Source organism: Theropithecus gelada, chromosome 8 (genome assembly GCF_003255815.1).
Source record: "Theropithecus gelada isolate Dixy chromosome 8, Tgel_1.0, whole genome shotgun sequence".
Taxonomy (NCBI): domain Eukaryota; kingdom Metazoa; phylum Chordata; class Mammalia; order Primates; family Cercopithecidae; genus Theropithecus; species Theropithecus gelada.
In genome coordinates, this window is record NC_037676.1 from 76,547,726 (window position 1) to 76,570,844 (window position 23,119).

A 23,119-nucleotide genomic window follows, 5' to 3' on the forward strand; every position below is an offset into this window, starting at 1 on the left:
TTCTAGTATGTCTTGGCCACAGACAGTATGCTTGCTTTCTTAAGCCTGTGTCTATGTGGGTGAACACCCCTCCCCCACCCTTTATTCTTATGTGTATCCCAATTAAAAATCTTGTGTAATTCACATGGATCTGATTACTGGCATAGGTCAAGGCTGAGCAGACAAAGTAGTTTCTGGGTGTTTATTAATAGTATTAACATTGCTACTGTCAGGAGAAAGTGAAGACAATTCTATTTTTTTCTACAGGTATAAAAGATCATTTTTTAGTGGCTGAACGCGGTGGCTCGCGCCTGGCTGGGAGACTGAGGTGGGTGGATCACGAGGTCAGGAGTTCAAGACTAGCCTGGCCAACATGGTAAACCCCGTCTCTACTAAAAATACAAAAATTAGCCGGGCCGAGTGGGACGTGCCTGTAATCCCAGCTACTCAGGAAGCTGAGGCAGGAGAATTGCTTGAACCCAGGAGGCGCAGGTTGCAGTGAGCCAAGATCACACCATTGCACTCCAGATCTGGGCGACAGAGCAAGACTCCATCTCAGAAAAAAAAAGAAAAAAATCTTTTTTAATTTTGGAAAATTTGGTTTTGAAATAGCTTAATTAGATAAATATATTCTCTGGAGAATATCACCATTTCTGTTTTCTAACTTGTCAAGAAAGAAAAATAGCAGGCGATTGGTTATTCTTAAAAACAGAGAGACCTCTTGTGGCCATTCATAAAAGTACCTGAAAAAACCAGAAATCCAGAGTATTCTAATTTATCAGTTTTCTCTAGCTTAGTTGTCATTCTTCTTCTTCTTTTAATATAGGAATTACTTAATACCTGTCAAAATATATATGATAAGTCAGTAATAGGATTTTTACATAACAGTGACTTACATAAATGTATACCACCTCAGCCGTAACAGTACTATAGGATAAAGTAAAACTTTATTGAAGCATAAAGCAAAAACATACAAGAAATTGCACAAAACATAAAAGTGTCTAGCTTGAGGAATTTTCCTAAACTGGATATTTCTGTGTAGCCAGCATATATGGTAGATTTTTTATCATAATTTTATAGGTAAGATGACTCAGGCTCAGAAGTTATGTGATTCATTGTTTTATAACATCAATCAAATTCATGTGAACTTCATTCACTCAGAAATAGGCAAAATGAAGAAAGAACTTGAAATAAATGTTAACATAAAAGTCAGTTTACAGAGCCATGATCTATAATCTAGATTTATAAATATGAAAATTTATCAAATGAAGTTACTTTTTTACACGTATAATTTCTGGAGCAGTAGACTATTAGGTCACAATTTATTATTATTGTATTTGTTATTTGTTGTTGGTAGTGGTTACCTGCTATTTTTCTCCATTAATTAATAAGCAGTTTGGGTTCATCTTTTATGTACCAAGCACTTTCTGGGTTCCTGGTGACACTAAAATGAATAATATTGGATCTTTGCCCTTCAGTGGCTCAGAGTCTGATGCACCAGAAAGACATATGGACAGTAGTTTAATAATACAGCAGTTTGACAAGGACTCTAATGGAACAGTATCCATCTGCATGGACTCATTTTCAATAAGGTGGCTGTATTTTTCTCCAAAGTCCACCTCAGGCTGGTTAAAACTTGCAAGTCCACAACTTTCTCTCTTTGGTTTAAGGCTAGCATAGTGTAGTAGAAGCTAATACTTGACTAGTAATCAGAAAATGTGTGTCTGAGATGTAGTTCTGTCACTTACTGGCTCCACAATTTTGGACTAGTCTTTCACTTACTGAACCTCATTTCTTCAGCTATAACTGTAGTGGAAGCTCTTCTAACTTAGGGATGGTAGCTACCTCACAGGCTATCATGAAGATCAAATGAGATTGTAAGAAAACTGTTTACGATCTTTAGATGCAGACGTTCTACTTTATACCTTTTGTTTATAAAGTATTAATATTGAACATCAGTACAGTCATCAGTTCATTCACTGTTTACTAGTTCATGATTTTGCTGCTGGGAAGATGTGCTAGAGGAAGTGCTCAGTGTTTGATAGTGGGCAGATTGACCTGTGCATATCCATGTTCTTCCTAAGGATAGTGAAGAGAATGAAAAGATAATAAGCATAGTGGGTGTCTCGGAAATGGAGAAGGAAGCAAAAGCTGATTAGGGAAAGGAAAAGGTACCGAAAACAAATTAGTATGCAAATTTACTCATTCACAAATTTACCCAGAGTTCTCTTTCTCCTCATCAAAACACTTTATTAAATACTAAATAAGATAGATACATTCAATGGTATACTAGTAAATATTTAACAGCCAACTTTCTGGGAAAAAGTTAAACATGATAGCGTTTACTGATTTCTGTAAAAAGTTCTACCATGGCCAATTTCAAGTCACTAACATGACATCACTGAACAGAGAGGAAGAGATATGCAAGTAGCACATCCTTATATACTATTTCCTTTGAATGGATATGATAGACACAAACTCAGGAGTATAGATAATAATACACATAATTAGGAAGTGATGAGTTTTAAGTATTTGTTAGCTTTATTTTAAAAATTAATTAATTAATTAATTAATTATTTTTGAGAAGGAGTCTCACTTTGTTACCCAGGCTGGAGTGCAGTGGAGTGATCTCAGCTCACTGCAAGCTCCACCTCCTGGGTTCACACCATTCTCCTGCCTCAGCCTCCCAAGTAGCTGGGACTACAGGCACCCACCACCATGCCCGGCTAATTTTTTGTATTTTTAGTAGAGACGGGGTTTCACCATGTTAGCCAGGGTGGTCTCGATCTCCTGACCTCGTGATCCGCCTGCCTTGGCCTCCCAAAGTGCTGGGATTACAGGCGTGAGCCACCGCGCCTGGCAAAAATAATTCATTTAAATGCAACTCAGTTTGATTTAATTTTAACAAATAGCTGAGTTGAACATCCACTTTGCAAATTCCGGAAATTTAACAATCAGCTATCATGAGCCAGTGGGGACACTACCCTGGATACATGGGTAATTGCATTAGTATGGTACTAGTTATGGTAAAGATTATCACCGCCTCTGGGAAGCTTATCTGTGTTAGGTGCCTTTCTCTATATTCCTACTATAACTTTCTAGATTTCACAGCAAGTACCACCCCATGTTGGGATCTCATTTCTCTGCCTTCACACTTGATTTCCTTAAGGCTAGTGACTGTGACTGACTTTGAACTCTGTATCTTCTCTATCTAGCACTTAGGGCTCAACACGTGTATATTGAAAACAAATTTACCTGGACCTGGCTCCTGTCCTCAAGGAGCCCACAATAATTATATCTATGATCTACAAAAACTCATAGATACAGAATACACAGTGTAGTAGAAGCTCTGAATAAACATGTGAATGGATAATAAGGTTTTTATATTTTTATTGGGATGGAAAAAAATGATTATAGATCATTGGAAGTAGATGTAGCAGTTCTTCTATTGTGGTAAAACAAACACACACACACATTTTTCCTTATGTCATCTATTTAATGATACTATTTTAGTGTTGACACCTTTAACAGTTAAAGGCAACACACATTCATTATAGAACAATTAGACCATGCAGAAGCATAAAGAAATAAAAGCCACCTATATTTTACAAGGTTGATGTATTAGTGAGGATAGGTTAAGAGAGTAGCATCCAGAAAGCACCAAATAACGGTGCCTTGCACAAGATCCTTTGTTCCCTTTTCAAGTAAAAGTTTGGAGGTTTGCAGACTAAAGTTGGTGTGGGTTCTGCTCCTCATTGTCTTCAGAAGGTCAATTTTCCCCAAGCTCATGGCCCAGCTGTTCCTAGGGTGTGGCTCCATTCTTCATGGTCCAGATCAGAATCCATCCTCTCTGAAGCAGCATGGAGGGTGGGATGAACAAGAGGCACAGGGCTGATTGTCTCTTTAAGAAAGATTCCCAGAACTTGCCCTGTGGCACATCCATGACCTTCCCCTTGTTAGAAGATAGTCAGAAGACCATGTTTTGCTGCAGTAGAGCCTGGGAAATACAGTCTTTATTCTCAGCAGTCATGTACTCAGCTAAAATTTCTATTACCATGGAAGAAGGGGAAAATAGGTAGGATCAACTGTCAGAATTTGTCACAATTATTTCCTTAAATTGCAAATAGAGGAATTGCTAGGTTAGAAGTTATGCCCATTTTCAAGATTCTTGAAGCATATTGATACATTTGCCTGCAGAAGTTCTGTGCATGTTTACACTCCCAATGAGATCTATGATTACTTTGTACTAAACACCAAGTAATCAAGCCATTCAGTGTTTCTTCTATGGCTTTGCTGTGGGCAGGATGTGATGGAGAAAGTGTTCAGTGTTTGAGGGACCAGGGCTTTATTGTCAGGACTTTTTCAGCTGCAGGTGACAAATGGCTTATCATTAGTATTGGAATTTATTCAAATATTTAGAATGATTTAGTACTAACGTTGGTGCAAAAGTAAGTGCAGTGTTTGCTACTGAAAGTAATGGAATAGAAAACTAGGAATCTGAAGGTGGATAATTAAAAAATGAAGTTCTGAAGAGGAATGGGAGAGGGGGATTATATGGGTAGTTTTAAAAATTTTGAGACCAAAAGAGAGAGGATGAAATGTAATATGATGTCCTCCTAATGACAGTGAAGGGGCTTTTACACATATATTTTTATCAATGGCTACATTCCAGGCAATACCCTAGGTGCTTTATGTACATCCTTTCTTGAATTCCCACAGCCATCTGAGTAGGCATATAATTTTTATGTATCCATTTTTTACACACAATGATGTCAAAGCTGAAGAAAGCTCAAGTTAGGGTAGAGCTAGTATTTAAACCCCACTCTGATTTCAATGTTTTCCTCTTTCCCCTTTTACTCTTAAGTGTGAACTGATAAAAACAATTTTGGCAAGGAGTTCACTCTTTCCATAGCACTTGAATTAACTGAAGGATATAAAAAGACATTATCAAATCTTTAAAAATTATGAAAGAATTACAGAGAGTAACAAATGAAGTACTGTAAAGGCGAGGAAGAACCTCATGAGATTTGTCTTTTTCAGGGGCCTTTCTCTGACCTCGGTTGACTGCCTGCCCCTCCTTTCTCATTGTTCTCTGCATTCACCGTAAGACAGTTCTCATCTTTATTGTGATTGTCTATTTCCTTGGTCGTCTCTACTGCCAGATTATATCTTGAGTGTTAGATATTAGATCTTACACATCTTTATATTACCAGGAGCCAGCACAATGTCTGGAACATTGTAGGTGCTCAAAAAATATTTGCCAAATACATTGTACAGGCGTTTATTCCATGGTTATATTTATACATATTACTGAAAGAGATTTTTAAATTCAACTTACTATATGATGCCAAATTTTCAGAGACATACAATAACTAGACTAATATAAAATTATGATTCTGACTATGGTTATAAACAGAATGTTTATAAGGCAACTGAACCTGTGACTAAGACTGAGTGCCTACAACATGACAGGGTGTTCTGAGTGTTTAACATTTTATTATTAATTTTTCACAAAAATCTTATGAGAGAAACAATAAAATTATTATTCTTACTTAGAAAATGGAAAAACCAGGACATGAACTTAGGCAGTACTGTTCTAGAATTTTTGTGTTTAACAACTAGGCTATTTTATATCGCCATTGTTTATTAGCTGTTTATGACAAAAACAGTTTTTTTGCATGACTCCATAGTGGCATCTTTTTTTTTCTTTTACAAAGCACAGTTATCAAAATCAAGTACTTAACGGTTTATACAAGACTATTCTCTAATCTACAGCAGTTAGTCAAATTTGAGGAATTAGTCCACTAATGTCATAGTAGCATCTTCTAATGAAAACTCATAGATCCTTTTCCTGTTGTTTTGTCGACCGGAACTTCCTTTCCAAAAAAGGAACAGGCTCTAAGAGCAACCCTAAGTATCTTGGGAAATTGCTGCTTTTATACCTGAGCAACCTCCAAACCGAAGAGTAATTTGCTATCACCATTTTTCCTTACGGCCCTTCATAACCAGGGTCTCATATTTTTGATTTTTTTCTTCTAAAAAAGCAAAAAACAAAAAACAACCGTTCAATTGCACCTCCCAGGTGCACTCGCAGGCTTGCCAGGGGCTTTCTGGGCGCAGACCAAGCGTTTTCGCAGACTCGGCCGCCGGCGGAACTACATTTCCCAGCGGGCCGCGCTCCCTCCTTCCGGCAGGCACGGCTCAAAACCCGGAAACGCCTTGCGGGGCAGTGTGGGAGGCAGAAGCCCAGGGCGGACAGGCCGGGCCCACCCGCGCTCGCTTACCCCGAGATGGCTGGGAGGCAGGAAGAGCAGAGAGGGAGCCCGCCCTTGAGGGCGGAAGGCAAGGCCGACGCGGAGGTTAAGCTTATTCTGTACCACTGGACGCATTCCTTCAGCTCTCAAAAGGTACAGGCCTTGGCGGCGGAGGGTGGCGCGGATCGGGCTTCAGCACTGGGACAGCTCCTGCTGCGTCCCGCTCAGAGAATCCGTTCCACCTAGAAACCCGCCTCCAGCGTCCTGACCCTGGGCAGGCCCTCCCTCCAGGATGCCCCCCGGTGGGGAGCGGGTAGAACCGGTCTGAGATAATCTTATGTGGCTATGACCCAGGCTCTGCCTCTCGCGAAATGCGACAAAAAAAGCATCATTTTCAGTATTTAGCCTGGAGGCCTTGCCTGCTGGGCTTCGGAGAGAGGCAGAGGGAGGTGCCTTCGTGCACCCTTATCATCTGCGATCTCTTCTGCTCTCTCGCATTCACTTTCTTCCGCAAGAGCTGATGTACGTACATGTCAGGTTCTTGTCTGGGAAGGGCGCATAATCAGGTTTAGGACGCCAAGAAAGTGGTGGTGATGAGGAGGGTGACTGTTTAATGAATACAGTAAGAATCATTTCATTACTTATTTTGTGTTCTTCTCTTAATTTGTTGAATATTGTTCTGTACTTGTTAATTCCAGGAATAGGAATTGTTAAAACGACTGTTGAAAATGTCAGTAACACAGGGGAGGCCAGAAAGGATGTTTAGCGGTGTCCAGGGAAGTCATTTAATTGAAAGCTTACACGTGTTGTAGTAACCAGTGTGAACTCTTCCAGGTGCGCTTGGTAATTGCTGAAAAGGCATTGAAGTGCGAGGAACATGATGTAAGTCTGCCCTTGAGTGAGCACAATGAGCCTTGGTTTATGCGTTTGAACTCAACTGGAGAAGTGCCTGTCCTTATCCACGGGGAAAACATAATTTGTGAGGCCACTCAGATCATTGATTATCTTGAACAGACTTTCCTGGATGGTAATGTTAAGGCTACTTGTGATTTCTTGGATTTACTTTCAACACAACTATGTGTTCCCTTTCTCTTTTTCTCTCTCTCCTCTCTTTCTCTTGTGTCATGATGGTGGTTTGGGATTAAAAACCTTTTCCATTTCCATAAGCACACAAATAGGTCGATAACAAATTTTGTATAAGCTAGTATAATGCTACTTAAAAGAATTTCATTCAAAGTACAAATGTTAATGTTGAAACTTAAAAAAAATTCACTTGCAAAAAACTGCAGATGTGTGGTTTGTGTTGGAGATTTCTTAGCCTTAAATTCATAATATTCTAAATGTGCATGACAATTTCATCGAATAAACCAAATGGTTTCACCTTAAAAACAAGGGGGGAAAAAGAGCAACAAATCTTAAAGGAGAATAGGATGTTAGTATACCTGAGTTCTTTGCCCCAGTCACTTCTGAATTGTTTGAATTTTATATATTTACTAAGGAATTGTAGGGCTTAAATTTGTATAGTGCATTTAGGTAAATCATTTATTGACAGCTTGTTATGTGTCAGACATTTTATAATTTCTATACTATGTTGTCTTCAGAAGAATCTGAGACAAGTTATTCCCATTATGTACATGAGGAGAAAGCAACAGGGTTGCCCAAAGTAATATAGCTATTGTATGGCAGAGTCTTTGGTCTCCAAAGCCTTCATACTATACTGACTGTCTCCCATAGTCTTTGTCACTTACACATTGTCTTGCTTGTTCCTAATAGTAATCCTTTGAGGTGAACTGTAGCTGCAAGGATTTACCCAAGATTACACAGCTGATCACAGCGGACATTGTTGAGAGCAGAACAGGGGGCTCAGAGCTTCCAGCTGAATGCTCTTCTAAAAAGGCTGTGTGAGATTGTTACTTTTCATCTGCTCCCAGTTATGTTGATGTTAATAGGGTAGGGTGAAAGCAGAGCCTAGCCCCAAACTACAGGAAGCTGACAAAGGAAATTACTAGGACAAAAAAAAAAGTCTCAGGTACTTAGAAGGAAAATGAGTATGAGGCCTAGATGGTGGGCAGTGGGGCCGGGGAAGCCCAGGGAATTAGATTAGCAATGGGCTACCCCTGTTCTTAATCTAAGTGCTAGTCCCCTAGGATTGTGATTGGAGGTTTTAATTAAAGGTAGCTTTGGCCTAAACCAAAACGTTTAATGAGGTACTTTCTTTTCATCTTTATTTGCTATTCCTTGTAAATTAATATGCTGGGGACTGTACTGAAAATGACGACTAGTTCATTTAAGACAATTTTTCTTAATCTTGAGCTTTTTGGAAATGGATAAGTCTGTTAATAATTTGTATTTCTTGGGAGATGTAATTATAATTGAACAAAACAAAATAATTGTGTTAATAATTCTATTTTAAATGATAAAAAACTTTAAAAAGGTATTCTAAATGGAAAATGCCATTTAAGTTTTTTGGTAGCATTGCTTGAACTGCTTCTACTATCATCATTTACCTCCTCCCTCCATTCCTTACACTGTTTTTCCTCTAAGAAATTCAGTGATATAAATTATATTTACAACATAGTAATGTTACCAATTATTAGGTTTTCTTACAATTTTCCTTAGTCTTTCTCTTTTGCTTTTAGTACAGAATCATAACAAAGCAGAAATATGTTCTGTGTCCTGCTAAGTTGTATTTAAATAACCAAACAAAGGAAATGCTAAATTCTTTTGATTACTATTTATTGAATTAGAAGAGAAGGCACTGTAGGCTGTGACAGGATGGAAATACGGAAACCGCAGACTTTAATTCTGGTTGAAATATTATTGTAACTCAGCAATCAAGAGTCCTAGCTTTTAGTCTGACGCTGCCACTAACTTGTTGAATCTTTCAATCAATTGGGAAGGACGAAAAAATGATTAAGGGACCCAAAACTTATGGTAGATAGGAAGACAGCAAGAGAACAATAGTTTATATAAATCAAGGCTGTTATATAAATCAAGGTCAAGAAGAAGTTTATCTCAGAGTACTGAAGTTTTAAAAAAGTGTTATCACAATTAAGATACTTTAAGAACTCATGGGGAATGAAAGACAACATAGATAAATACATCCTATTGTCAAAGACAGGGAAAAGTGAATTCTACCAATCCTTGCTACTTACTGTATGTTCCCATTCACCAGCAGCACTGGCATCACCTGGGAGCTTGTTAGAAATGCAGAACCTTAGGCCTCTCTGCAGATCTATCAAATTAGAATCTTTGTTTTAACAAGAGCCCCAAGTGATTCATATGTACATTAACGTTTGAGAGTACTGCTATAAATTAGTGTTTAGTTAAGTAAGCACTGGTGTAAATTACTGTCTTTAAATCTGGCAGAAATCTAGAATAGATTGTGAAAAGTTGTTTAAATATGTTTAAAATTTTTGTGTATCTCAGTGAAAGGAACCAGTTTAAGTTTTACACTGCTGGAGAATGTCCCTAACACTTTTAAAAAACTGTCTGTTATGTGCCAGGCATGGTTCTAGATATAGTATATCTTGATTTAAGTAGAACATTTGAGATTACATTACATATACCCTTGTGGAATAAAGGAGCAAATATAGCTAGAGGATTGTAATGCACATTTGCAGATGAATAAACTACCATATTAAAGAATATTAATTTATAGATTTCTTATACCAGATTACCTCTTCAACTGTAGACTCTCATTTTACTTATAATTGTTTTTATACTTTATTTTAAATGTTTGAATTGTACACCACTGTATGTACCATGAGGTTGGGAACAGTGTATCTTATTAAAAACTATCCCCAATGCCTTATACAGTGAATGTTTCTTAATAGGTGCTTAATAAATATTTTGAATGATTAAAATGAGTGAATTATTGAAACAGATGTTAGCCTGGACAGGAATCCCTTGTAATGTTCTTGTAGGCTTCTGTTTTGACTTGAGCCTAACAAGTCAATGATTTGAATAAAGACATAGAAGAAATAAGATTACATTTGTGAATGACAGAAAAGATAGTCAAAATGATGACTAGCTTATAAAATATTTCTTATGGAAATACAACAAAATGGAAAAATAAGATAAAGTTTAACAAGACTAAATGTAAAATGAGTATGAGGAAAATGGGTATCAGGCTTTTGATTTAAAAAACCCGCTGCATTCCAAAAGAATAGGGCACCTGGTTAATAGATAGTAAGTTACCAATGTTAAATGGCTAGTGTGATTTCAGGTTCTTTGAAAATTATAGATTTTATTGAGAACAGGGTGAGTTGTAACACTCTGCATTCTGAGCTGTTTGGAATAGTTGGCATTTTGTCCAATTATGGATGTAACATTGAGGAATGTTGATGAGATAGAGTAAGTGGGTGGATTTCATGAGGTGTGCAGTTGCCCATGGTCATGACAGGAGACTGTAAGTGTAACCATTCCTCTAAAGAACAGAATGTAGTGAACTAGTATGTCCTTCACTGTTATTTGCTGTCCCCTGTTATCGATCCAGTGGGGATTATGCCAAAAATGATGACTTGCTGATCTGGAGACATTTCTCAACTTTTTTGTGTTTATAGTTACATATTTATATCCTTGTACTTTTGGGATAGTTCATTAAATAATTGGTAGTTTGATAGCTGAGGCAATCCTTTTCAAGTCATAGTCTGAAATAGTGAATATCTGTTGGATAATGGCTATGTTTGATTTTTTTTTTAATTGGAAAGCAGTCATACGGAAGAATGGTATAGACATGAATGATGTTCCTGAGGGCAAAACTTGGGTCAAATGAGAAATTTAGAAGTATTCAGTTACGGCTGCTAAACTAAGAGCTGGCCAAGAGCTGTCTCTTCATTTATTCTTTCAGTAACCATTTATTGGGTATTAATTGGGTGTAGGGTCCCGGGATACTTCAGAGCTATTTTAAAGATCCGAAATCATTAGAAGCTTGCTAGTCTTCAAAGATAATTTCTTTCTATAAATTTGGTGATAATTCCAAATCTGTTCTTAACATATACATGTGCTATTACTGTCCAGTTTTATAGACTCTTTCATGTACATGATACCTCTTTCAGTCTGGGCATGTGGTGAAGAATAGTTATTTTACAGCAAGCAACTGATAAAGCTAGATGAGGTATAAGAGCAAGCAAACTAGGTAAACTGAGGAAGAATGGATGGGACAAGATGAATGTATGCACAAATATGGATTTTTCAATCTAGCTATTGTACTCATAACCTCTTTAAATAAAATTTAACTTGGCTACTAATCAAAAATATATGAAATAACTATAAAATACTAGAACATATGTATTACTACCAAGTAACTCTGGTAACGTGGAATCAAGAATAATGGATTTTTGTAATTTAATACAACAGTTCCTTGAACATCACGTTCATGTCTTATGTCTAGGTATATAATTTATTCTTAGGAAATAGAATTTAGTTTGGAAATAAATTATTCTAGTATGATATTAAAATCACATAAATCTTATTAGGATATCTAAATTTATAGATAAAATATTGTCTATAAAATATATCTAAATATTACATTTGAATTTCGTCAAATGTAACATTTAAAAAGAATGTTAATTCTGGTGTCACTGTTATATTAAAAATAGTTATTTAAGGAATTACCAATTAACATTTATCTTTATGTTCATCAAGAAAAGGCTCTTGTGTATAGTTGAATATAGGCCTTTTAGCACGTAGACTGAAATTGCAGATTAGCACAAAGTATGGAGAAAATATACCATATGGCATGGAAAAGAATATCAGTCTTTATTGTGTCAGTAAAAGTTGCTTTAAAGAGTAACATTTTTTTCTCTTTGTGATTTGTCCAATTTTAGCAGACAAGTGGGGGGTATTAAAATTCAGAGGCCCTCTTTCTATATTATGTGTATCTAACAATTGGAACTGTCTGATAAAGGAGTTTTTGCTTCCATTATTACAAATGTTTCTGTTAAAAGTCTTAACTATAATACCAGTTAAAAGTAGTTAAACATAAAATTTATTGACAATAATGCTATAAATTTGTCTCAAAATCCTGGATGCATACAGTGAACTGATATAATTTGACACCAGGTCTTTTTTTTTTTTTCCCCCTCATCTGTATTTAGATTTGCTCTTTCTAGTTCCAGAGTTATGACAGTATTGAATTGTAATCAGTTTGCAATCATATCTTTTGCCTCAGGTCATAACTTAATTGTTTAACACTTGTGTGTGTGTGTGTGTGTATGTAGATATATATTTATATATCTCTATATATTTGAGACAGTCTCGCTGTGTCTCCAGGCTGGAGTGCAGTGGCATGATCTCTGCTCACTGCCACATCTGCCTCGCAGGGTCAAGGGATTCCCCTGCCTCAGCCTCCCAAATAGCTGGGACTACAGGCATGCACCACCACACCTGGCTAATTTTTAGTATTTTAGTAGAGATGGGGTTTCACCATGTTGGCCGGGATGGTCTCTTGATCTCCTGAGCTCGTGATCTGCCCGCCTCGGCCTCCCAAAGTGCTGGGATTGCAGGCATGAGCCACCACACCCAGCCCCATTATTATATATTTTTAATAGCCTAGTGTGTGACTAGTTGAAGGGTACAATATTGTTCAGCTGTGTTATGCATATTATATACTGATGCAATCACTATACAGTCTAAGTAAAATAAACAGCAAAGGGCTAGAGTGAGGAATGAAATATAATCTGTTTCCATTGAGCTAGTAAGGGGGACTTGAAAATTATACAAATAGACCTAGGGGAGTCTTTCTTGAAAACAAGGCATAATAATACCTCCTTTATCTGCCTTTGCTAGGAAACATGGGTAACCAGAGTAGTGAATTTAGTAAAATAATGAAAACTTATGCCTTTAAGCCCCTAATTTCTTTTTATTTTTTTACTCTTGGGAAAAACCAAATGTAGTTTAAAAAAAAAGGCTCAGAGCCATTGTTACTTTACTCAGCATTACAGGGACTTGAGAATGTACAGACCCGTTTGTCTCTATTACATGGCTGCATAATGCTTTTATTGTTTCTTTCTAATTTTATTTTTTGCTTCTTTTGGTTTCCTCTGCTGTTTATCAGATCTTTCTGCTTTATATCTATCTGCTGGTTTATAATTTGCTGCCTAAATTTATGTGTAATATAAAACTTGTCCCCTACTCAGTTATTCCAGAAAGTCGGGTCTTGTGCCAACTTATTTGTTCTTTCAGCTTAATACCAAGCCTGATTTCCACTATTGCAATCCCACTCCCCAGTGCTGGCACCTCCTCTCATTGCCTGCTTCTTAAAACTCCCTAATTCTCTATCCTGCCCCGGTATGCCTTATGTTGCTTTCCCACTCCTGGTTGAGGTAGATTACTGAGAAAAAAATTCTTGCTTTTAGTATTTTGATAAAGGTGCTTTACGGAAGGACTGGAAAATAAAATAGGATGGGATTGAGAGGGAAGATCTCCTCTATAATTCAAAGGAAATTCCCAGTTGTCCTTTGAAAAATTCTTTTATCAGAAGCAGCAGATACTGCTGTGCTTCGGTTTGAGGAGGAGGATGGCAGCACAGTGCCCCTGTGATACTGGACAGGGCATGGTTGACACTCATGAAGAAAGAAAGATGGGAAGATAACTTGGGTTCAGTGGGTGCTCTGACAGAGTGCTTCAGGAAATGGTTAGATAGTAACGGCACACTGAGTACAAGAAAATTATTTTCATGGATTTAAACATTTGTCCTCCTTGAGGAATTTGGGCTTGGCCTGATGGATCTTCCCCAGAAAGCAATTAGGCATTGTTTTTCCTGCTCTCATTCACTTTTCTAGGAAGGAAATGGTATGCTGTTCTGGAGAGAAGCCCCAGGGCCTGGCACCAGAAAGCAGGCAGAGCCACCAGCCATTACTTTGACCTTTTGGGAAGCATTTGAAAATGTACTATTTATGATTATTAGCCTGAGATTCTTGGACCCCTAAAGCATTAGTTCTTAAACTTCTTGGTCTCTACACCCCTTTGTCTTTGAGGACACGAGAGAGCATTTTTTAAATGTGGATCATGGCTATCAATATTTACCATTTAGAAAGCAAAACTGAGAAAACTTAAACTATTAGCCTACTTAAGCACAATCCCACTAGCTGTCAGAGTGATAGTGTCATGTTTCCTGTAGCCTCTGGAAACTTCTACTGTACGCTTGAGAGAGACAGTAAGAGTGAAAAAGTAATTAATGCCTTAGTATTTCTATAAAAACATCTTGACTTTGTAAATCCCCCAAATGTGTTTTAGAAAAACCCAGGGATCCTCAGACCATAGTGTGAGAACTGTCGCCCTTAGGGGTTTATGAATAGAATTCAGGATATTTGAGATCTTGGATGGGGAATAATTGTAGGTCTAATATTTAAAGCAATTATTTCCTTCCATTAGCAATGTAGGCACAATCCATGGCAATATCAGGAGTGCCTGTGGCTTTGAAATCCAATAGAAATCACAGATATGTTCATGGTTAAGTTATTGCAGATATCTTAATACTTTGAAATTGTGATAGTTATTAGACCTGACATTTTTTAGGGACAGTTTGAGAGCCAGAGGTAGGAAGAGATTCTGAAGGGACATAGTCCCCACCTTTGGGTTGTATCCTTCACTTTATTCTTTTTGGATAGTCTCTGAAATTAAAATCCTTTGAAGATGTTATGATGGTATAATCAAAGAGAGCATTACATTAGGAATCAGATGACTTTAGTTCTAGCTCTGCTTCTAATTAGCTGTGGGATCTTGTGAGAAATTTTCAGCCCTTGTTTCTCAGTATACGTGTTAACTACTGCAGCGCCTCTCCAGCTCCAGGAATCTATGTAATAACTGGAAATTTTGGAATGTATTCATTATAATTTATTAAACACCTACTACATGTCAAACATTATACTAGGCACTGGGAATTTAACAGAGAGCAGTACATGGTCCCTGCCCTCAAGGACTCTACAGTCTGGATTTTAACTAGCAAATAAGGATGTATGTAGAACCCACTTTCTAGAGATAATTGTTAGAAATTCCTGGGGAAAGTGCACCTGTGATATTTGAGCAAAGGCCTTTCCTGTTCCATATAGATTGTCATTTCACATTCACATGTGTCAGTAGGGTCACTCTTGATGTTGGTTGGCACCTAGAAAAGAGTAACCCATGATTATCTTCCCATAATGAGTCCTCATTCAATTAACCAAACTTTTAGGGCCTTAAGTGTGTGGAGAACTGTGCTAGACTCTGGAATGCAGTTTCCTTTCCCTGAAGACAGTCATGGGGTAAAAAGATGCAATGAATTACAGTGTGATAAAGGCTGTAATAGAGTGTGTATAATATGTTATGGATGTATAGAAGAAGGCACATGTGAGCCAGTCAGATGTTGGCAGTTGTAGGAGGTTAGGGAATGCTTCATGGAATAAATGGCATAAATAATTGGGCCTTGAAGGCTGAGTGCAGTTTGCAAGGTGGAGAAATGAGAGAATACCAGTGTGATGATGGTTTGGGATCTTGTCTGGTGCATCAGGCCATTTCAAACTTTGGATGTCTGCAGCGAGGAGACAACGTTCTTTGAATATACAGATATGTTGAAAATGTTAATGATGAGTGGTTAGTGTTTTTGTTTTGCTTTTGAGGGTAACAACTCATTTGTAACATTTTCTTCAATATTTGTATGTGCGTATTTTAGAAAGAACACCCAGATTAATGCCTGATAAAGGAAGCATGTATTACCCACGGGTACAACATTACCGAGAGCTGCTTGACTCCTTGCCAATGGATGCCTATACACATGGCTGCATTTTACATCCTGAGTTAACTGTGGACTCCATGATCCCGGCTTATGCAACTACAAGGATTCGTAGTATGTAAACATTTTAAAGACCTGGAATTCTGTCTGACACTTTCTTTTAATTCATTCTGAGACCTAGCACGTCTCATGGTCACTAAAAGAAGATTGAGAATAGCGTTGTTGAGTTTGCTTCATGGATGTGCATGTTATGGATCGATCCGTGAACCAGTCGTATTAATCTGTGCTTCACTTGCTCAGTTGGACATTTATTGTCTATAGGACCTGATTTACCAACTCTTGGCTTTTAGGACCAAGCTTGGGTAAAACTCAAAAGAGTGGATTATGGAAAAGTAAAGAATATAACATATTCTCATGAACAGATGGACTAAGAATCTGAAAAGCTGGGATCTGCCTAGGATTATGGGCAGTTGAGTTCATGTTTCTGGTCCTTAATTGTTGTTTCATTATGTGAGCAAACTGGACTAGAGGGTGTCTAACTATTACTCTGTCTCTATGTTCAGTGATAGGAGATTTATTGGGATTGAGTTGTGACATCCAGCTTTCTGCCTTCCTTCTGTCATGAGGATAGAGTCAGTGCATGATCTGTGGAGCAGGAGGTGTGCTTTATAGCACAGATAATTGGGGATAAGAAGGGAAAAGATGGTGGCAGTGGTCACACTTTGGAAATGTTGATCAGAAACACTCAAACTCAGATCTCCTAAATCCAGAAACCATTTTTCCCCATTATGATACTCACCTTTATTATTATTATTATTCTTTTTTTCCTTTTTGATACCCCTCCTTTTCCTCTCCTCTTCTCTCCCTTCCTTCCTTGTCACCACTTCCTTTTTCTCCCTTCTTTTCCTTTTTCTTCTCCACCGCCCTCTCTTCCTGCTTCTCTTTCCTCTTATTCCTCCTCCTCCTCTTCATAAGTACCCTTTATATGATGTGAAACAAGAGTTTTGAGTATAATTCTATGACCTACAGTCAATATTTTTAAAAAATGAGCCTTTTTCCTCCCTTCATATAGGAGTTCATTATAGAAAGCTTGAAAGGTAGAGGAAGGCAGAGCAGCAAGCCTGCACTGAGCATTCTAAAGTTCTGGGCCTTGCTCTAAGTGCTTCCCATGAAGCTTCTCATTTAGTCTTCACCCTGCATGGCAGATACTCTTATGGTTCCTTTTGAAAGATGAGGAAACTGAGGCACAGACAGGGTAAGCCCAAGGCAGAGGAGCAGGGCATGAGCCCCAGAGCTCATGCTCTTGCCATTGAGTTTCTCTGCTGCTTGTTTCTGGTGTAGAAGGGAGAAAGTAATTTTCTGTTTCCAAAATGTTTTTATTATCAGGCCAAATTGGAAACACAGAGTCTGAGCTGAAGAAACTTGCTGAAGAAAACCCAGATTTACAAGAAGCATACATTGCAAAACAGAAACGACTTAAAGTAAGTCAATCAGCTGTCCTCAGTTGACACACACTGCATGGAGTAAATGTTCTACTTTTTGTAAAGTACCGCTATTTCTAGAATATCGTCTTTTAAATATTGCAATTCACTAGTACACATGTTACCTTTGGCTTATGTTCTCCTTTTAGAAAGAACTTTTTATTAGACTTGATATTCAAACTTGATGACAAGTGCTTAACAAACAGATATTGAGCATGCTAGTTGCCAAAAAAGTTATGAAATGCAAAGGAAGTTCATAACATATTCTAGAATCTGTCATTTCAGGTATTCCACCACTGGAAGTCCTCACTAGACCTACATCCCTCCATGTGTCACACTGACTCGCTTTGCCCCCTGAGGGGCATGCTTTATGGTCAGCCTTTCTCCTTCTGTTGATTCCTTCCCTGAGCCCAGCAACACATGCAAGCTTCTCTCATATTAAAAGTGTAGAAAACGGCGGCACTCCCAACCTTCCCCAACTTCCCACCTTCTTTTATCCTATCTTAGCTAAACGAGCTCCTCAGAAGAAACATCTGCACTCACAGTCACTTGACTGATTCTCCACTCGCCCTTTAACTCCTTTACTCGGACTTCTTTCTCATCCCTGACCTTTCAGCTGCTCTTTCAATTACAGCTGCTGCAATTCTTTTCCTGAGTTGGGCTTGGCAGACAGCTCTTCCTGTCCCTCCCATTCTTTGCCTTCTCTGGTCACCTGGCCTCATAGGAGCTGCCAGTGGGTGGTGGGTCTGCTCCTGCGGCATTTTCAGAGATGGGATATTTCCTTTCAACTTAGCTCTTTTTTTTTTTTTTCCTGAGTTTTTCTATTTCTTCCCGTTGTCTAAAATAAACAGGCTGAACTCTGTAAGAGTTTGTATCTGCTTTGCTTTACCTAGATTTATTTTTTTTTAAAGGTGTAAGTAATCTGTTTTGTTTTATTTTATTTTATTTTATTTTTTGGTGGTTGATTAGTCAAAGCTACTCGATCATGACAATGTCAAGTATTTGAAGAAAATTCTTGATGAGTTGGAGAAAGTCTTGGATCAGGTTGAAACTGAATTGCAAAGAAGAAATGAAGAAACCCCAGGTAGGTTCTCATTTGTATTCTTTTTCTCTTTTCGACATCAGTATCATTCATGGGAATATTCTTAGGTCTCACCAAAAACGTTCTGTAATCTGCTTTTCATTATTGTTATTCATGGGCAGTTTTAATTATGATAGCAACAATGATATTGCACCCAGAAAAACCCAGGTGTCTAATTGTAACTCACCTACATGAAGTAGTCTGCATTTACATGAAGGATTTTTCTGCATAATTTCAATTATGCTTGGGAGATTTTTACCTAACTGTTTTACAGATTTGTAATTATAGTAATTAGTTTGGTTGAATAACTTGAGTAATTGCTTGAATGTTCCCTCTAGTTTTTTCCTTAGGCAGGGAAACAGCCTCCAATCTAAAGTGTAATAAGGGGGCCAGCACATGGGCATCTGTAAACTGGCTGGTAAGCATGCACGTGCCAGTGAACTGGCTTCAAGGTTAAGACATAGGTGTATACAGGTGGGCCATTTATGCTACTCTGACTAGAGTTGAAGACTATGTTACCTGTCACAAAAGCTCTTCTGCTTTAAGTGACTAAGAGCAGTAGCCACTGAGTGATGTTTCAGACTCAGCTTTATGAATTTCTCTAAAGCAGAACTGTTTTTATAAACAAGAAGGAAGTGTCTTTTAACCAACTTGGAGGCTCCCATCCCCTTAGTGTCCTTTACAAAGTGATAAGCTCAAGTGGCTGCAGTCTTACATAGGGACCTGGATGGCTGACAGATGTCAAGCAAGTCTCCTTTGGCCTAGGATACATTTGCATGGACTTTTTTTTTTTTTTTAAAGCATGAAATTACTCTCTGAGTGTGGCTGTCAAGAAAATAAATACATAATGGCCTTCATCTTTTGGTATACTCACACTCACTCTTAAGGCTGAGACCACTGATACCAGCTGGAGTCTGTCTGTAGAGTGCTTGCCTCTAATTCTCTATGTCCCTTTCTCTAATTAGAAGAGGGCCAGCAACCTTGGCTCTGCGGTGAATCCTTCACCCTGGCAGACGTCTCACTTGCTGTCACATTGCATCGACTGAAGTTCCTGGGGTTTGCAAGGAGAAACTGGGGAAACGGAAAGCGACCAAACTTGGAAACCTATTACGAGCGTGTCTTGAAGAGAAAAACATTTAACAAGGTTTTAGGACATGTCAACAATATATTAATCTCTGCAGTGCTGCCAACAGCATTCCGGGTGGCCAAGAAAAGGGCCCCAAAAGTTCTTGGCACGACCCTTGTGGTTGGTTTGCTTGCAGGAGTGGGATATTTTGCTTTTATGCTTTTCAGAAAGAGGCTTGGCAGCATGATATTAGCATTTAGACCCAGATCAAATTATTTCTAGGTTTGTTGGGATCTTACGGTGGCAGCTCATCCAAGCATTTAGCTAGATCTTATGATTGCTGATAGCTCTCTGAGTCTGTCTTATTGAGTAGTTAGCAGTATTTTTTCCTAAAATTCAGAAGTCATCTTTGTTACACAATACAGGGGTTCAGATGGCAATAGGACACAAAATTGCTTCATTCTACAACTGCCAGCTCCAGGCAGAGATGGGAAGGCAAAGAGATAAGAGAAGGAAAAATGAGAGAATGAAGTCTGTATAGGGTAGAGCAATAGAAAGTAAACTTTGGGTGCCTCCAAAATTCATGACTGTCTGTCCCATTGGTAAACCTCACATTTAGTTACTTGTGGCCACTGCCCACACATACACTCCTGTAATTGAGAACTCTTAGGAGAGGACTAGGGAATCACTGGGGATAGTGGGCTGGAGAGAACCCCAGGCTTTATATGTATAGCATCTCATTTGACATCAGTGTTAATTTTAAATGCTTATGAATCACACACATTGCTTTAGTAAGATTAAGTGCTTATGTACTTGGAAATGTGATGCTCATTGGAACACATCTGCCTAGCATTTATGTAAAAGTTTTAAGTGATATTAAGATGATTCCTTATCATTTCAGATGGTCTGCAATTTGAATTACCAAGTGGTAATGGTCCCTTACTGTTTTAGATGGTGCCTGTGAGATACCATTCCTCTGGATGGTCATGTCCAGTGGGAGGTAGAAAGGGTGGCCTCTATAGCCCTCTTCGTGCACGTAAGTGGCATTTATGTGAATGTCCCAGCTAATCACTAGCATGTCATATGGCTGGGTAGTGGGTATTTTGATGACCTGGGAGCACCAAATATGTTCATTTTTCATTTGGGGAGGCTGGTGTGTTAACACAAAAATTGTTGTCCAGATGTTTCATCTGTTTATGATATTAACAAAAACTTGTTAGAAAAGTCTAGTCTTAGCACTTGGCAGTTAATCTAGGGAAGATGAATTAAAAGGATAGATAGTGATGCATACCTGTATTCATTCATGTATGTTTAAGGGATTTGGGGAGGATACCTCAGTTCATCTGGAAGGGATAGTCCCAGTGTGTCCCATGAATAACCACGGAACTGCAGCAAATGGTTTGTGCTCAGAAAGTCTTTCATGGTCACAAGAAGGCACCCTGGAGCTGGCCGTGAAGGCCTTAGGAGCCATTTGTGGTGTCTGGTGGGTAGCAGGCATAGAGATGGTGTGCCGAGGTCCCTGTGAACAACAGTAGCCAAAGAATGTACTAACTTTATCATTAATAGGAAAGGCATGCCTAGGAAGCAATGACTTTTTGGTGGTAAAATGATTCTTTAATTCTATTTTGATGGACTGTAATTCCATTTCGTGACCTAGTTATATTAGAAAACCTTGATGAACTATATGTTCCCGATTTACAAAAGATTACTAAGACCTCCAGAGTAAACTCAATCAGACAATAATTGAGTAGCAGCTTTTTAAGTAGTAACATTTTAAATTTGCACATTAGTGTGTCATCATATGGAGTGTCTGAATCTGTTGCTGGTACATACCAATCCATGTACTCATAAGAGCCATAGAACTTATTATTCATTAGTTCATAGTGTTTGAGTTCTTTATGTTACTCTGTTAGAAACAAGAACTGAGTCGTGAAGAAATAAAAATTGGATTTTTATAAAAATCTCTGAAGGATATTTACCTGTGAAAAGGTTGTTAAGAATAAAAATTAGAAGTCCGTGGTTAACTTTTCCTTCAATTTATATTATTCCTGAATCATAGGGAATCTTTATAGAATGTGTTTATAATTTCCTTGTACAGTTTCTTTGGAAATACATTAAAGATAGTGGCAATTTCACGTATTTCATGGATACTTGAGTTTATGCTTTTAAGGCGTTTGTTTAGGGATACAATGACCACTAGATGTCGCTGTTCATCCAGTAGACTAAGATTGGGTGTTCTTTTTGTTCACCAACTCTTCTAAAATGTTTCGAGCAAAGATAGTAATGACCTCAGTTTCTGAAATAAGGGCATCTTCATCAGATTATTCTTCTGTTTTAAAAAAAAGCTTGAGGCAAATGTGACTGATTTCTAATGCTTTGTAAGGGATTACAGTATCACACAATGTCAAGCTAGAGTTAAACACATTATTAGCTAAATAGGCACTTATATGTATTTTCTTTTTCATGATTATTGGTGACTGGTCAATGTACTCCTCAATTTCCAAAATTTGTATACATATCACAATTAGAAAAATGCCTGAGGTACTAAAGTTATGTTGGCTTTTTGTGTCTTAACACACATAAATACTATTGTTATTGCGACAGATGCCTTTTGAATCCATTTTCCATAATTGCAGATAGTTGTAAATTGCTTGCTCAATTTTTAGTAATTATTGCTGTTGACACCAGCGTTGTAGATTTTTGGTGTTGTTGAATGCAATAGAGAGACCAAGACACTATTCTGTAAGATCAATAAAAGTATTTGGAAAATAAATATGAACCCTAAAACACAGTACTCATTTTGTAATCTTTTTTGGAAAACATATTTTGTTTCATTTAAAATCAAAGCATCATGTGGTAATTAAAAGGGTAAAATAAGCAGAGGTTAGGTATTCAAGATACTTAGCTATAGGATGCCATATTTTCCTTATAACAAAATTGCTGACTCTTGCTTCATTTAAATATACACACTTAAAATGAATGGCAGCCTAAAGAATAACATGGATCTCTCAAAAAACAAAAACAATAACAAAACCAAATTGATCCTGCTCATTAATACAGCTCTTTTGCAGGCAGCCACCTACCATGGGAGAGCATGAAAATGATGAACACTGAGTATTTATCTTTGCAAAATAGCTTTCTTACATGTTTACTGGGTTTCAATTATTACTCATATTTATGTATATTTTTGACATAGCTAATTTTCTTTTATTGAGTATGGATTATGAATATTCAAATTACCTTCCACATTTCTAGCTCGGTAGGCTTAGCCATTCTAATCAAGTAGAAATTGAGTACTTTCATTTTACACTGAACAAAGCAAAGTAAATGCAAGTCTAATTGGCATTGTTTTCCTTGAATTTACAAACAAGACCAAAGGGAAACAATACTGAATACTTGTGGAAAGTCACCCGAATATCTAACTTCATAGTCTGCTCAGAAAAGAAAAACAATATGGTAAAGACATGAAGGTCAAATTAATGCAATACATAAATTAGTATTCGGATATAACTATCATATTGTTTATGCCTATTGGTCCGTTTA

At 37.7% G+C, this 23,119-nt stretch overlaps 1 protein-coding gene across 7 annotated transcripts in view; it reads left to right on the plus strand.

Annotated features, from left to right (window-relative positions):
* The window catches only part of GDAP1 (ganglioside induced differentiation associated protein 1), a 54,927-nt gene extending 32,562 nt beyond the window's left edge, over window positions 1–22,365 (plus strand). For 2 of the 7 annotated variants that reach the window (XM_025394773.1, XM_025394774.1), the window contains exons 2-5: window positions 15,889–16,062; window positions 17,335–17,429; window positions 18,399–18,513; window positions 19,476–22,365. In XM_025394773.1, coding sequence (XP_025250558.1) covers window positions 15,906–16,062; window positions 17,335–17,429; window positions 18,399–18,513; window positions 19,476–19,858 — 750 coding nt within the window. In that variant the 5' untranslated portion in view covers window positions 15,889–15,905 and the 3' untranslated portion in view covers window positions 19,859–22,365. Of the gene's footprint in view, window positions 1–6,190; window positions 6,387–7,067; window positions 7,261–15,888; window positions 16,063–17,334; window positions 17,430–18,398; window positions 18,514–19,475 lie in introns of those variants that run through there. The other 5 variants (XM_025394770.1, XM_025394767.1, XM_025394769.1 and 2 more) reach the window with 5 other exon arrangements.
* The last annotated feature ends 754 nt before the right edge of the window (window positions 22,366–23,119 follow it).